Raw genomic sequence first — 16,847 nt, 5'->3', positions numbered from 1 at the left:
AAAAACTATATAAAAAATATTGATAAAACCGTGAGCAGGTTGTATTGATTCTGATATTTTATACTTATTTTTCTCAATTTAAAAACCTTCCTCCTTCAGTAGTCATCCAGTGAAGCTCATGCTGGAGGAGTACGTGACTCACTAATTTAATGCTCTTGTGGTATGGTCTCTGTCAGTCCTGGCAACGTGATGGCTTAAACCTCCAGAGGTTTAATAAGCCTGGCACTGGAAGAGAGCAGTATAAAATGACAAAAACTCTGCAAATGTCAAGATAACAATATGGTTTAGTCTAGCACTCCCCCGGTTATGTACAGAGCGTGTGTTCATCCTTTTTGGCTTGGACCTCTCGGTCCTATGGATCAGATTCCAGGCCAATTATCTGTGTTTTTACAAGCTCAAGCTGAAAAATCAAACTTCTCTTTACAAGAGACACACTTAAAGGGGTTGTCTCATGAAAAATATTCTACTGCTTTCAAACCAGAACCTGGATCTGAATACTTTTGCAATTTCATGTAATTAAAATGTTATTATAGCTACTCCGTTATTAACTGAACTCTATCTGTATAGTGCCACCTAATTTACGCATCCTGCTCAATTCCATCCTACAACTGCCACAACCTGCAGCAGAAAGGACATGCCCCCGAGCTGTCAGCTTCAAATAAATGTAGCAGAACTGCAGCAATGAATGGGGAGATCTCTGGACCCATGTGAGGTACAGGGCTGGTTCTAGCTTTGTTAGAAAGAGGTTGTCGCGTACTAGACTAGGCATGATTTTCATTTTTACCATCAATCATGGAATAACCCCTTTTAAATCATACTTGCAAGGTTGACTGCAGTCTCTCATCGCTTATATTAAAAATAAGTCTGCTCGTACTGAAACAGAGCTGGCCCCTCTGCGCTGATCTACAACAGCAATATATCTCCCATCCGACGGACCTTATAGGGTGGCATGACTTCAGGCTGGCAGAAAATATAATAACCAAAGATTAAAGCAGCCTTTGACCTGGGTAACCAATCAAGTAAATCATTAGCACGGTCTTCTTCCACTAAAGCCTCATGCACACGACCGTATTTTTTAACGTCCCGCAAAACATGGTTCCGTTGTACCGTGATCCGTGCCCGTTTTTTCTTCCGTGGGTCTGCCGTGATTTTTGGAGGATCCACGGACATGAAAAATGAAATAAAATTCTAAGTCAAGTTTGCCATTGAAATGATAGGAAAAAACGGACACGGATCACGGACACGGATGACAATCTTGGGTGCATCCGTGATTTTCACGGACCCATTGACTTGAATGGGCCCGTGAACCGTTGGCCGTGAAAAAAATAGGACAGGTCATATTTTTTTCACGGCCAGGAAACACGGATCACGGATGCGGCTGCCAAACGGTGCATTTTCCGATTTTTCCACGGACCCATTGAAAGTCAATGGGTCCGTGAAAAAAAACGGAAAACGGCACAACGGCCACGGATGCACACAACGGTCGTGTGCATGAGGCCTTAAATCTTGGCAAGACACTCCCAGATAGGTGGTATCTCAGATACTTGAGCTGACATAGACCACTCTTACTCACTTTTATAGTGAACTTATCAATCTAGTATAACAAAATCTGAACAAGAAAAGGTGTCCATTTAGCTGACTTAGGGCTCATGCACACGAACGCATTTTCTTTGTGTCCAGTCTGTTTTTTTGCGGACTGTATGGGTCTGCAAAAAAAAAAAAAAAAAAAACGGAAGTTACTCCGTGTGCGTTCAGTGTCCGTATTTCCGTTCCGCAAAAAATTAGAACATGTCCTATTATTGTCTGCATTACAGACCAGGATAGTAAGGTTCTATTAGGGGCCATCTATTCCGTCCCGAAAAATACGGTATGCACACGGATGTCATCCGTATTTTTTACGGACAGAAAAAAACATATGGTCGTGTGCATGACCCCTTAGGCATTTCCGTTCTGATTAATTATTGCCCGCAAATAACGTTCCGTGGCTCCATTCAAGTCAATAGGTCCGCATGTTGTCTATATAAACCCTATACCATTTGACTCCATGCCTTGAGTAGCAGTTTCGTTTGATTGTGCCATCTTTGCGCTAGCTTTATCTTTAGTTGAATATTTTTTTTTTTTTATAAAACGAAGTAAAAATATATATAGTTTAGACCAGAATACACAATCGTATTCCTAGAATGTGTGTAATTGGCACATCCACAAATCGGATGGCAAGCTCTTCAGCTATGTTTAGATATAAACATTAGTGGAGCAGCCACAGCAGATCGCGGACCCATTCATTTTAATGGGTCCGCGATTCACCCGTTCCGCAAAAAGATAGGACATATTCTATCTTTTTGCGGAACAGAAGTACGTGACGAAACCCCATGGAAGCACTCTGTAGTTCTCCCGTGGGGTTCCGTTCCGTGCTTCCGTCCCGCATCTCCGGATTTGAGGACCCATTTGCGAAATGCCCATGGAACTGCACCCGTGTATTGCGGATCCACAAATACGGTCCGCAATACGGCAACGGGAAGCACACGTTCGTGTGCAGGAGGCCTAACTGGTAAAACCAAGATGGATCTTCTAAAAGGAATATTAGAGGTACAATATTAAGTTATTACATGAGAAGTGGCAGCAGTTATAAATGGACATATCGGGAGAGATGGCAGGTCCTCCTTACAGTTAACACTTGGGTGAACACTATATTCATTGGTCATATCTTTGAGAAGTAAAAATAAGCCCATTAGTGGGGCTCAGTACTACCTTTCCCAACTAATAGTGGCTCACAACAAGCTATAAAAGGTTAGAGACCTCTGCTATAACTGAGCTGCTGCTCACGTAGTGCGAGTCGGTCTATATCTAACACTCATGTACATTTTAGGCACTGTTCACATCCCGTTCTGTGAACACATCTGCAGCATATGGGTCGGGAAAGCTCAGCACATACAGCATCTGCCCCTCTTATGCAGGTCTGTGCAAAAGCAGCAGAGTTGGTGAGTTATCACTGTTACCATTAAAGGGGTTATCCAAGACCTATAATACCCCCCCCCCCCCCAATATGCCCGGGCCCCTCACACACAATGTACTAACCTCGCTCCCTGGCACCCGCACCAGTTCTGAAGCCCACACTGCCGCTGCTGCATCTCCCTGTCGCACGGATGAAAACATTCGGGGGGGACCAGCCAATAGCAGGCCAAAACGGAAACGAGCCTCCCTAGCATTGCGGGTGACGCTAGGGAGGCTTGTACCCATCACCGCCTGCTATTGGCTGCTCCGCTTTTATTATATTGAGGCGCATCCTCCATAAGTCCGTTTTTAGGGTCCATTCACACGTCCATTGTTTCTTTCCTGATCTCTTCCGTTTTTTGCTGAACAGATCTGGACCCATTCATTTTCAATGGGTCCTGAAAAAAAATCTGACATTGTGCTGTCCGTTTTTTTTCAGGACCCATTGAAAATGAATGGGTCCAGATCTGTTCAGCAAAAAACGGAACAGATCAGGAAAGAAACAACGGACGTGTGAATGGACCCTAACCTAGACCTAAATCCACAGCAGCTTCGAGCTGCTGTAGATTTCTGTCTCTTTTTACGCCCACCCCTTGTCACAAAGTGGCGAGGGTGGCATAAAAATGCCACTTGCCTCTGGATTTAGGCACAAGTGGCTTTTAAAAAGTAGTAACAGCAGTGCCAGCAACTCATGTTGTTCTGCAAGCATTGCTCCTTATAGGCAGTCTGCCTTCAGATGTCATTAGACGGGCTCCCACTACATTTTGGGTGTGGATATTTTGTAATGCTAAATCAACAATGTTTTGCTGAAAAAATTTGTTTAACCCCCTCAGAGCACAGGACAAGCTTTAATAAAAAATAAATAAAAAAATTCTGATTAAAAATTCAAGAATAACGCTTGTAAATCCCCAGTGATCCAATACACAGAGGGGAGTCATTCCAAGAGACTAATTGCTGCTCTTCTGCAGATACTGTAACCTTCAGGGAGGTTTACTGCCGGAACATGGGGAAGATGTGGATATCTATGAGGACTTATGGCATTGGAATATAGCATATAATATGTATGCTCATATCCTAAGGCCTCTTTCACACGGGGGTTGCGGGAAAAGATGCGGGTGCGTTGTAGGAAAATGCGTGATTATTTTTTTCCCTGCGAGTGCAAAGTGTTTTAATCACCTCATGGTGAAGGATCATGTGATGAGCGCAGTGACGTCCCCAAAGAAGAAGAATGAAGACGAGCCGGGCTGGATAAGTGAGTTTTATTTTTTATTATTTTTTTTAACCCCTCCATCCCTAATTTACTTTGCATTCTGTATTAAGAATGCTATTATTTTCCCTTATAACCATGTTATAAAGGGAAAATAATAAGATTTACACAACAGCAATCCCAAACCCGAACTTCTGTGAAGAAGTTCGGGTCTGGGTACCAAACATGCCGATTTTTCTCACATGCTAGCAAAATGCACTAAAACGCTTTGCACTCGCGGGGAAAAAAAAATCACGCATTTTCCTGCAACGCACCCGCATCTTTTCCCGCACGTCACCCACAATGCCCGTGTGAAAGAGGCCTAAGGGTGGATTCACACGTGGTGTAATTTTACACCACAGGCAAATACGTTGCAAAATCCACGTTTTAGGCCTCATGCACACGACAGGTTTTTTTTTTTTTACGGTCCGCAAAAATGGGGTCCGTAGGTCCGTGATCGTTTTTTCGTCCGTGGGTCTTCCTTGATTTTTGGAGGATCCACGGACATGAAAAAAAGTCGTTTTGGTGTCCGCCTGGCCGTGCGGAGCCAAACGGATCCGTCCTGAATTACAATGCAAGTCAATGGGGACAGATCCGTTTGACGTTGACACAATATGGTGCAACTGCAAACGGATCCGTCCCCATTGACTTTCAATGTAAAGTCTGGAGTCTCTTTTATACCATTGGAGTTTTCTCCAATCCGATGGTATATTTTAACTTGAAGTGTCCCCATCACCATGGGAACGCCTCTGTTAGAATATACTGTCTGATATGAGTTACATCCCATATCCGACAGTATATTCTAACACAGAGGCGTTCCCATGGTGATGGGGACGCTTCTAGTTAGAATATACTACAAACTGTGTACATGACCGTCCCCTGCTGCCTGGCAGCACCCGATCTCTTACAGGGGGCCGTGATCAGCACAATTAACCCCTCAGGTGCCGCACCTGAAGGGGTTAATTGTGCTTATCATAGCCCCCTGTAAGAGATCAGGGGCTGCCAGGCAGCAGGGGGCAGACCCCCCCCCCCTCCCCAGTTTGAATATCATTGGTGGCCAGTGTGCGGCCTCCCCCGGCCCCCCTCCCTCCCTCTATGGCATTATTAACATTGGTGGCAGTGTGCGCCCCCCCCCCCTCCCATCATTGGTGGCAGCGGAGTTGCGATCGGAGTCCCAGTTTAATCGCTGGGGCTCCAATCGGTAACCATGGCAACCAGGACGCTACTGCAGTCCTGGTTGCCATGGTTACTTAGCAATAGTAGAAGCATCATACTTACCTGCTGGCTGCTGCAATGTCTGTGTCCGGCCGGGAGCTCCTCCTACTGGTAAGTGACAGGTCTGTGCGGCGCATTGCTGTCACTTACCAGTAGGAGGAGCTCCCAGCCGGACACAGACATCGCAGCAGCCAGCAGGTAAGTATGATGCTTCTACTATTGCTAAGTAACCATGGCAACCAGGACTGCAGTGGCGTCCTGGTTACCGATCGGAGCCCCAGCGATTAAACTGGGACTCCGATCGCAACTCCGCTGCCACCAATGATCGGGGGGGGGGGGGGGGGGGGCGCACACTGCCACCAATGTTAATAATGCCATAGAGGGAGGGAGGGGGGCCGGGGGAGGCCGCACACTGCCACCAATGATATTCAAACTGGGGAGGGAGGGGGGGTCTGCCCCCTGCTGCCTGGCAGCCGCTGATCTCTTACAGGGGGCTATGATACGCACAATTAACCCCTTCAGGTGCAGCACCTGAGGGGTTAATTGTACGGATCACAGCCCCCTGTAAGAGATCGGGTGCTGCCAGGCAGCAGGGGGCAGTCATGTACACAGTTCGTTGTATATTCTAACTAGAAGCGTCCCCATCACCATGGGAACGCCTCTGTGTTAGAATATACTGTCGGATCTGAGTTTTCACGAAGTGAAAACTCAGCTCTGAAAAAGCTTTTATGCAGACGGATCTTCGGATCCGTCTGTATGAAAGTAACCTACGGCCACGGATGCCAATCTTGTGTGCATCCGTGTTCTTTCACGGACCCATTGACTTGAATGGGTCCGTGAACCGTTGTCCATCAAAAAATTAGGACAGGTCATATTTTTTTGACGGACAGGATACACGAATCACGGTCTCGGCTGCAAAACGGTGCATTTTCCTTTTTTTTTTTTTTTTCACGGACCCATTGAGAGTCAATGGGTCTGCGAAAAAAAAACGGAAAACGGCACAACGGCCACGGATGCACACAACGGTCGTGTGCATGAGGCCTTAGGCTGAGAAAGCGTTCAGCCTTTCCGTTCCGTTCTCTGCTCCATTATAGGAGCAGGAGAACGGAAAGGACGGATTGGGCACATAACTGAGGCGAACGCAGCCTACGGACCCCATAGACTATAATGGGGTCCGTTAGGTTTACGCTCAGAAGATTATTTTGGAGCGGAGACGAAAGTAGTACATGCAGGACTTTTCTCCGCTCCAAAATCATGTTCTGAGCGTAAACCTAACGGACCCCATTATAGTCTATGGGGTCCGTAGGCTCCGCTTGGCTCAGTTATGTGCCCAATCCGTCCTTTCCGTTCTCCTGCTCCTATAACGGAGCAGGAGAACGGAAAGGCTGAACGCTGGTGTGAACGAAGCCTTACATGTGGATTTTCATGCCAAATTCACTGCGGCATTAGGCTGTGTGTTGCCACAATTTTTGCAAAATTTATCAAATGTTACAAGAGGTTTGATACATTTGCTGCATCTTCCAGTCTCGCAGTGGTCTTGAGAGGTTACTCCACTTTCTATGCCACCCCTTTACCGACGTAAGATTGAGCCAGTTTTTTAAACTGGTGTAGTGGATAACCCTTGCTTAAATCGGCTCAATAAGCTAACCTTGCCCAAATAATCAATGGCCTCATGACTTTTGCCATCTGCACCTTGGAGTTGTACCCTTACGGAAGTTTTCCAGGATTTGGTCCCTTTTTAATTAGCCCCCTAGTGTGTGGAACCTAATGAACAAATCCTACTCGCCTGCTCCCCGCCACTCCAGTCCAGTGCCTTGACTCCATTCGATGATCTTCATTCCCCCAGCTTTTTTTTTTAAACTTCTGGCTGGGGTGGCCTCGGCAGTCCCCAAGCAGCACATAACCCTGCATTGATGTCGCCGTTGCAGCAGCTCACTTGACCGTGGCCAGAAGTAAACAAGCCGATGAATGGAGGCAGGTTGCAGGCACCTCATTTTTTTAGACTCGTGGGATCTCAACATGTACCACTCCTACGTTTCTGGCAGTAGAAGAGTAGAGGGACTATATTGTAGAGCCTGCCGAAAGGATATGTTTTAAAAGCCAAGATGATAAGCAAGTTTCCATTTCTGGACAATAAAGACGGCAACCCACAAAAAGTGAGACCAGCGAGGAGATAAGGGGCAAAGGAAAACTCTGAGGAATAAGGAGAAAAAAAAAAATATATAGCAGAGCCCCCGCTTTCCATAAAGGCAATGTAAATGGATTACATGACTGGGGTCTCTCGGGAGCAATGGGAGGGCTTGTTACCAGGAAATCGTTCATCTTATGACAGATTGTTTGTGTCACTGTAAGCGGTTTCCTGTGGTATACTGAGAAAAATGACATTTTCCATTTCTACGTATTTCTAATGTAAGACTCTATAACTGATGATGCCCACAACAATACCGCTCTGAGGGTTCTGAATGAATTGCATGTACAAACCTAGCGATGCGTCAAGTGATAAAAGCTCATGTCCCTGAAGTGGACTGACGATAACAAGTCATACAGGTACATGTGTGCACAGACATGTCTAAGATGGACTCGGGAAACATTAAAGTACGTGATCAGGAGAACGGAGATCCCATGAGAAACTGTGGAAAATGTCCAGCAGAGGCCACCAAGGGGGGAGAAGAAGAAGCTGGAGGTCCATGTCAATGTCAGGACTTGATAGAATGCTAATTTTTTTATATACTTAGCTTTCCATAGACTTTATGAAATACCTGAATTTTACAGTTTTGAGTACTACAAACTCACATGTTCTTACACATTAAATGGGTTGTCCGGGCTACAGATACTGATGATACTTAATAGGGTAAAATCTGGTGACCGAAACCCTTTAATTCAGAGGGGTTCCCTACCACTCAGGAGAATGGGGAGCCCTGAAATACACATGCTTTACCTGCCACTCTGTTGGTTGATGGATAAATGATATAAACGTATGATTGCTGAGGGTTCGACCACTGAAATCCTCAACGATCACAAGAATGAGGGTCACCGAGTCCCCTGTGTGAATGGAGCAGTAGTACGCATGTGTGACTACTCTGTTCGCTTTTGTGGAAGTGCTAGATAGCCAAGTGCTGTACTCTTCCAGACAGTGAATGGAGCAGTGATCACACTCGCCCCCTGTGACCCCTGTTCCTGTGATCAGTGAGGATCCCATATCTCCTATCCTTGTTCCTGGACCAAACCCTTTAACTGCTGAGAATTTATCTGTAAAGCTGTCCTATACAGCTCTTTCCAGACTTGGTGGCTCAGGGAAGATGACTGCACCCATAGCATACGTCCTTTCCACTAGACGCATCTACTGTACCTTGTGATCAGCCAAAAATAACAGTGTGCAGACTGCTCAGTATATTGGAAATGCTGGCAATAAAGATAATCTTGTCCATCTCCAGCCATTGATTTGTTTTAAAAGCCAGATCTCACGTAAGGCAAGGATCGATAACTTCCTCTTGCTGGCAGCCTGAGATAAATACTGGACATCCCTGCAGTGTTCCTCCAGGGAAGATGGTGACAGTGTCTGCTCGGCTTTATGGACCTCGAGCAGTTCCAGAACGGCTGGGTAACCTTACCCCTAAACTTTTCAGATTATGGCTGGAAAAAGGAGAACTAAGGCTACTTTCACACTAGTGTTCCAGTTTTCCGGTATTGAGATCCATCATAGGGGCGCAGTACTGGAAAAAAAAAAAAAAGCTTCAGTTTTGTCCCCATTCATTTCTAATGGAGACAAAATGTAACTGAACAGAAAGGAATGCTCCAAAATGCATTACATTCTGTTTAGTTGCGTTCCCATACCGGAGAGCAAACCGCAACATGTAGTTTGCTTTCCATCCTGGGATGCGGAGCAAGACTGATCCGTCATGGCCCCCAATGCAAGTCAATGGGGATGGATCGGTTTTCTCTGCCACAATAGAAAACGGATCCGTCCCCCATTGACTTTCAATGGAGTCCATGACGGATCCGTCTTGGCAATGTTAAAGATAATACACCCGGATCTCTTCATAACGGCTGCAGATGGTTGTATTATCAGTAACGGAAGCGTTTTTGCTGAGCCCTGCCAGATCCAGCAAAAAACGCTACTGTGAGAGTACCCTGAGAATGGCTACATCGGATGACTTTAAAGGGATTTTCCATGTGTAAAAAAACAATGAGGTTCCTGAAGCAGTGTTTTTCTGGAGATTCCAAGTTAAAGGGGTATTCCTACTGTATCCTGGTAATCGAAGTTAACCTTTTAGTGAAAGTGAATAAATGGTGAAAAATATTTTTTCTTTCAGTCTCCATATTCTGACAAACTTTTTTGTATTCATGTATGCGGATCTATGTGAAGACTCATTTTTTGCAGGGCAATCTGTACAGCGATACCATTTTGGGGCGTGTACGACTTTTGGATCACTTTTAATTTAATTTTTTTGTTGGAGAAGCGACCAAAAAAAAAACAACAAATCGGCCATTTTGCTTTTTTCTGTATGGGATTAAGTTTTTTATATTAGTACGGGTATTTGTGCACGCTGCAATACCTATCGTGTGTGTGTTGTTGTTTTTTTTCATTTTGGGGAAAGGGGGTGATTTGAAAATATATATTTTGAAATCTATATATTATATTAAAGGGATTTTCCATGTGTAAAAAACGAATGAGGTTCCTGAAGCAGTGTTTTTCTGGAGATTCCAAGTTAAAGGGGTATTCCCGCTTTATTGTGGTAATTGAAGTTAACCTTTTAGGGAAAGTGAATATGACTTTTACAACATGTCTGTATGTAAGGTGCAGTCATAGTGCTTCCAACTGGCCTGCATCCAGGGAGTGATGGATCGGGAAAGAATGGACCACCCATGGATGGCATCCATGTCCAGTCCCTTTCCGTGTATAGGTTCTTCCAAAAGCTTCCTAAGGCCTCTTTCACACAGGCGTCATGTTTTTTGCCTGGATAAGAGGCGGGTGCGTTGCGGGAAAATGCGTTTTGCACTCGCGTGAGAAAAATCGCGCATGTTTGGTACCCAGACCCGAACTTCTTCACAGAAGTTCGGGCTTGGGATTGATGTTCTGAAGATTGTATTATTTTCCCTTATAACATGGTTATAAGGGAAAATAATAGCATTCTGACTACAGAATGCATAGTATAATAGTGCTGGAAGGGTTAAAAAATAAAAATAAAAAAGTTAACTCACCTTATCCTCTTGATCGCGTAGTTCCGGTCTGTTCTTTACTAGCTGTGGGCTGAATGACCTGTGGTGACTTCAGATCACATGCTCCAATTACATGGTCCATCACCATGGTGATGGAGCATGTGATCTGACATCACCACAGGTCCTTTAGCCCACAGCTAGTAAAGAACAGACCGGGATCTATGCGAACAAGAGGAGAAGGTGAATTAACTTTTTTTTTTTTTTTAACCCTTCCAGCACTATTATACTATGCATTCTGTAGTCAGAATGCTATTATTTTCCCTTATAACCATGTTATAAGGGAAAATAATACAGTGAATAGACTGTCACCTAGAACCCATGTGTGAAAATCGCACCGCATCCGCACTTGCTTGCGGATGCTTGCGATTTTCACGCAACCCCATTCACTTCTATGGGGCCTGCATTGTGTGGATTATCGCACCGCAACGCACAAAGAGGAGCATGCTGCGATTTTCACGCAACGCATAAGTGATGCGTGAAAATCACCGCTCATGTGAACAGCCCCATAGAAATGAATGGGTCAGGATTCAGTGCGGGTGCAATGCGTTCAACTCGCGCATCGCACCCGTGCGGAATACTCGCCCGTGTGAAAGGGGCCTAACCCTAAGTTCACACATGAGCGTTTTATAGCGCGTTCCTACGCGCTGTAAAACGCTCAACAAGGAGAAACCAATGCTTCCCTATGGGAATGGTTCTCACCTGGGCGTTTTACAGCGCGTACGATCGCGCTGTAAAACGCCCGACGCTCAAAAAAGTTCATAAGCTTCTTTGAGGCGATTTGTCGCGCGTTCCCGTACATAGACTTTCGGGAACGCGCGACAATGTGTGTTCGCTTGTCTCTGTATGCGCGATTGTAAACGCCCGTACAATCGCGCATACAGAGCGCTCCTTTCAGAACGCTCAGGTCTGAACCCAGGGTAAGGGTTCTAAGTACCGTGTGGCAAATCCATGTGCCATTGTTTCCAATGCATTATTTTATTTTAATCTGGGCAGGTTTGAAATCCATGTAAAGAAGGGACATGTTCCTTCCTGGTATGGTTCTATGTGGAAACTGTAGCGGTGTCTGCACAACATTTTACCCCCATGGCTAAATCTAGGGGTCCATCTACAGCATGCAAACTCTAACGAACGTGTGCGCCCCGTGGCTGTGCTGCAAAGCACGAACACCAACCGTAGGGCAGCCGCAGCGGATCGTGGACCTATTTACTTTAATGGGTCCACAATTCGCCCGTTCGGCAAAAAGATAGAACATGTCCTATCTTTTTGCAGAACAGAAGTACAGGACGAAACCCCATGGAAGCACTCCGTAGTGCTTCTGTGGGTTTCCGTTCCATGCTTCCGTTCCGCATGTGAATGGGTCCGCATCCGTGATGCGGAATGCCCACAGAACTGCGCCTGTGTATTGCGGATCTGCAAATGCGGTCCGCAGTACGGCAACGGGCAGCACACGTTCATGGATAGCCGTGAGAGGGGGGGAGGGGGCACTCAAGGTGTTTCAGCTGCATTACGCTAGTTTCAGATAAGGGTGTTCGCTCCATGTGAACACGGCTTCCCAGCTTGACCACTGTTCCTGTGACAGGACTTTTATGGCATTATAATGAATTACTCCTGTCCGACCTCCACTGTACTGAACTGTATGAGAAATAATTCTGTCAGTGCAATTCATTACAGCTGATGTCGGGCAGGGACACACAGCATTATAAATCTAGAATGCCGGAGCATGTTTCCCACAGTGAGCACGCTCGTCTGAAACTAGCCTTTTGGTAAAGGGGAGCGCTCATTTTTGAAGATATTCAGAAAAGTCTCAAGAATGTACAGCTTTAGGGCTCTTTCACACGAGTGGATCCCGTGCGTGACATCCGCTGCGTGAAAGAGAGCCAAGCCCCGCTCCAGACAGCAGAGACACCAAGCAGTAACATGATTGATAATGCTCCGTGCCTCTGTGTGACCTTTTTACTACAAAATCACAGTGAAATAAAGTGGTCACTGTGATTTTGTAGTAAACAGGTCACAGAGCGGCACGGAGCATTATCAATCATGTTACTGCTCTGTGTCTCTGCTGTCCGGAGCGGGGCTTGGCTGTCTTTCACGCAGCAGATTACCCGCACGGCATCCTCCTTGTGTGAAAGAGCCCTTAAAGGGGTTGTCACAAGAGCTAAATGTATCGCCTATAAACCAGAGAGGTGACACGTGTCTGATCAGTGGGGCTCAGGCTGATAGGACCCCACCAATCACACAAATGTGGGACCTGTGTCCCTCTAATCTAAATGGTCAAGCATGGGTACTGCCGCTCCATTCATCTCTGACAGTGGCGAAGAAAAGAAGGACTCGGGACTGCCGCCGATCCTGTGCATCGGTGATAAGTTTACATACAATTTGATGACAGCAAGCAGGTCTTTAAACTGGTGATGAATTAAAAAATATATAATATTATGTTAGAAAGTTGTATAAATTTGCAGCGATTATGCTTTATATAGCGGAAAACAAGATTTTTACATTGGGGGGGGGGCTTCAGAGACCCCCACCTTCTCACTGCTCAGAGTTTGTACCTTACTCAGGTAGACAAGCCATTTGTTGGCCATTCACGTTGTTCCACATTTCGGTTTATCTGCAGGGAAGGTGACAGTGACATCTGTAGCCCATTGAAGGTGTCTCTAAGATATGAACCTAGAACACAGACTTCACACTAGTGTTTTTCTGCGGGGATGCTCCAGGCAATGTCTTACTGGGAAACTTGGGTCCTGGCATTCATGCGGATGTCACTTTGACATATATCATTGCCTGGTACACCCCTTCATTACAATGGTATTGCCTAATGGTCAGAAGAAGAATGGGTCCTACGTGCAAAAATGGTTAAGAAATGAGCTGAAGAACATGATTTCCTCAACTGCCAAATTCCTCAGATCTCAGCCTCAGGCCTCTTGCACACGACCTTGTGGCTTTTTCAGTATTTAAATACGGATGACGTCCGTGTGCATTCCGTTTTTTGCGGAACAGAACAGCTGGCCCCTGATAGAACAGCACTATCCTTGTCCGTTATGCGGACAATAATAGGACATAACGGAAATACTGAAACTGAAGGCATACTGAGTACCTTCTGTTTTTTTTTGCGGATCCAATGAAATGAATGGTTCCGTATACGGAACGCAAAAAAACGTAAAGTAAACGGGAAAAGTAGACCATGTTCTATTATTTTTTGCGGTGCGGACAGATCACGGACACATTCAAGTGGAATGGGTCTGGATCCGTCGTGGCAGCCGCATGGATAGTGCCAGTGCATTAGGGACCGCAAACTCCGACCCCCAAAGCACGGAACGGTCGAACGGGTGTGTGAATGAGCCCTAATGGAGCATCTGTGGACTATGCTGGAAAAATAAGACCGATCCATGGAAGCCCCACCTGACAATTCACCAGACTTAAAGGGGTTATCCAGTAATGAGGATAGGTCATCATTATAACATCAGCGGGGGTCCGACTCCCGGCACCCCCTACCGAGCAGCAGTTTCAAGGACCTGCCATGCTCAGGGGCGCACAATCAGCTCCCGGCAGCTCTCCAGAAACGGCACTGTACATTTTATAGCAGCTGTGCTTGGTATTGCAGCTCAGTCCCATTCACTTTAATGAGGCCGAGCTGCAACTAGGCCACGTGACCAATGAACGTGTCGTCACAAGGACTGGGAAGAGGCCACGGAGTTGGGATAGGTCATCCATACAAATTGCCGGATAACCCCTTTAAAAAGAACCTGTCGCCTCTCCTGACATGTCTGGTTTAGTAACTACTTGCATTTCCCATAAAATGACAATTGTAAAGCATCTGTTCTTAGAATTCTGCTGTACCAACCCTCTGTTATTCCTACTAGAAGTTTATGAATTGCCAGCAGTTTATAATGAAGGTCAAGATGGGTGTTACCTGTTGGGTTTTGTCTGATACTATTCAATCAGTACTGACAGTGTTAGGTTTCCTGCACACGACTATATCCGTTTTTGCGGACCACAAATTGCTAATCCACAAAGCTCGGATACTGGCTGAGAGCCTGCCATTATTTTTTTTCTCCTGCAGAAATGTCCTATCTATGTCCACAAAACAGACAAGAATAGGACATGTTCTATTTTTTTTCCCAGTACCACAGAACGGACTGAGATGAATGTGTCTGCATCTGATCCGTAAAAATGCGGATTGAATGTGGACCACAACTATGGCTGTGTGCATGAGCCCTTAGACTGGGCAGGGACACATGCCCAAATGGTAACACCCAGCTGGACCATTGCTGCAGATTGCTAGTAACTCATTCGGAACATCTTGTAGGAATAACTGAGGAACAGCAGAACATTGAGCTATGCGAATAGATGCTCCAGAATTGTTATTACATGGGGGATGCCAGTAGTTACTGAAACAGACATGTCGGGGGAGGTGGTGGTGACACCACAGGACCCCTTGTTCCTGTCCTGATGGCTCAGCACAAGGTGAACTTACAGAAATGTGGGTGGTTTTAATGTTCTGGCTGCAGACACGTGATGCCCATGCTCCTGGCATGTCCACATACCCAGGGGATGCTCGTCCCTGCATGGAGGACATGGATGACCCCTGTGGAAGGAGCAGGGTCGCAGCATCCACATTATTATTCCCAGGGCATCGTCAGCTGGTGCTGCGTCACTGCTGGAGGATGGGCACCGGGCAGCATGCAGCCCGCAATGGTGTGGACGTGCCCGTGTGGGGAGGGCGATACCTGTATTTGTCCCCGCGGCTGTAGTCGTCCTCGCTGCAGCTTCCTCCCTCATGGCCACCTCCATAATCCACAGTGTCCGGCTCGTCGTCCTCGGCGGCTTCTATGGCCACCCGGATCTGCACCTGCGTGCCCAGGTCCCATCCGCTGCCCGCAGCTGGTTCCATGCTGGTGCTGTCAGGGACCTCCATGGCTGGCACAGCTTGTGACACTGGTAGAGATTAGGGGGCAGGGTAGGCGTCAATGCAGAGCCTGCCAGACCCTTCCGAGGAGCGGGCGCTGGCACTGCCTCACACTGCTGCCCCTTGTAGCCCCTATCTGCTGAGAACACGGCTCTGGTCGCCGCCTCCTCCCTCCAGAGGAAGAGACCACCTCCTCCTCCACTTCCCCCACTAACAACCTCTGCTCGCTCTTCTCGGGGACGGTCAGCAGCCAGAAAGAGGCGGCGACCAGAACCTCCATCTCTAGCATTCTCTAATTATACCGGCACACGGGCGCCGCCTGCTGGACGCGCCGCACCTCACAGGCGTCGAAGGAGGGTACCAGAGCGGCGCACTGGATAATGGCAGAGGACCTCCTAAACTGCTGCCAGGTGCGGAAACAGGCACGGGCTCCTCTCATACCGCCATGATACTCCCCCGTTCCAACCCTAGTGCCCACATACAGTAGTTATATCTACATTGTGCCCCCAAACAGTAGTTATGCCAACATTTTGCCCTCTTACAATAGCTATGCCCACATTATGCCTCCTCAATTATACCAACATTGTGGCCCCTTACAGTAGTTGTGCCCACACTGTGCCCCCAAATAGCACTAATGCTCACATTGTGCCCTTTCTCTGTAGTTATTCCCACATTGTGCCTCCACATGTCACGGCGGTGTCAGTCTTGTTGCTATGCGCTGTGACACGTTTGCCGTGCATGCTCGTTGCCAGGGGCAACATGTTGTTTGCTGTATGTGTGTGTACTGCCCCTCACATCATGGTTCCTCCCTGTCTTGTGCTGGAGGGGTTAACTACCTGGCTGGGTGTGGCCACAAGGTTTATATTGCCTGGGGTGAGTTGTCCTCCATCCTTGGTGTGTGCTAGAGCTTGCTCCTGTCTGGCTTTTTCAATCTGCCCAGTGCTTGAGGGCTACCTTGTGGAACATCAAGGTCTTTAGCAATGTCTCTTATGTTTTCCCGTTGTCTCCTTCCCTTCACTACCCTACGTTCTGTGTGGTGTCGTTTGTATGGGTAGGTGTTATGTCTGGTTGTTGTTACATGTCTGGTGGTGTTAGTTGTCCATCATGTTTGCTAGACATTCGACTATCTGTGTGTCCTCCGGAAGGGGGTGTCAGGGTTCCCCTGAGGGGGAACTACTAGTCTATATGCAGCTCTGCCTGGGGCCGCCATGCATCCTGTTTGCATGGGGGTCCAGGTAGTAAATGGTGTGCTGGATACCTGGGTGTGGT

General features: G+C 46.8%; 1 protein-coding gene across 1 annotated transcript in view; it reads right to left on the bottom strand.

Moving 5' to 3' along the window:
- LARP6 (La ribonucleoprotein 6, translational regulator) overlaps window positions 1-15,814 on the bottom strand; it is a 46,759-nt gene extending 30,945 nt beyond the window's left edge. Inside the window, exon 1 of the mRNA XM_044283301.1 lies at window positions 15,400-15,814. Coding sequence (XP_044139236.1) covers window positions 15,400-15,587 — 188 coding nt within the window. The 5' untranslated portion in view covers window positions 15,588-15,814. The remainder of the gene's footprint in view (window positions 1-15,399) is intronic.
- Window positions 15,815-16,847: the final 1,033 nt, after the last annotated feature.

This window comes from Bufo gargarizans, chromosome 2 (genome assembly GCF_014858855.1).
Source record: "Bufo gargarizans isolate SCDJY-AF-19 chromosome 2, ASM1485885v1, whole genome shotgun sequence".
Lineage (NCBI taxonomy): Eukaryota > Metazoa > Chordata > Amphibia > Anura > Bufonidae > Bufo > Bufo gargarizans.
Note: the sequence above shows the minus strand (reverse complement) of the source record. Positions and strands in the feature narration are given on the sequence as shown.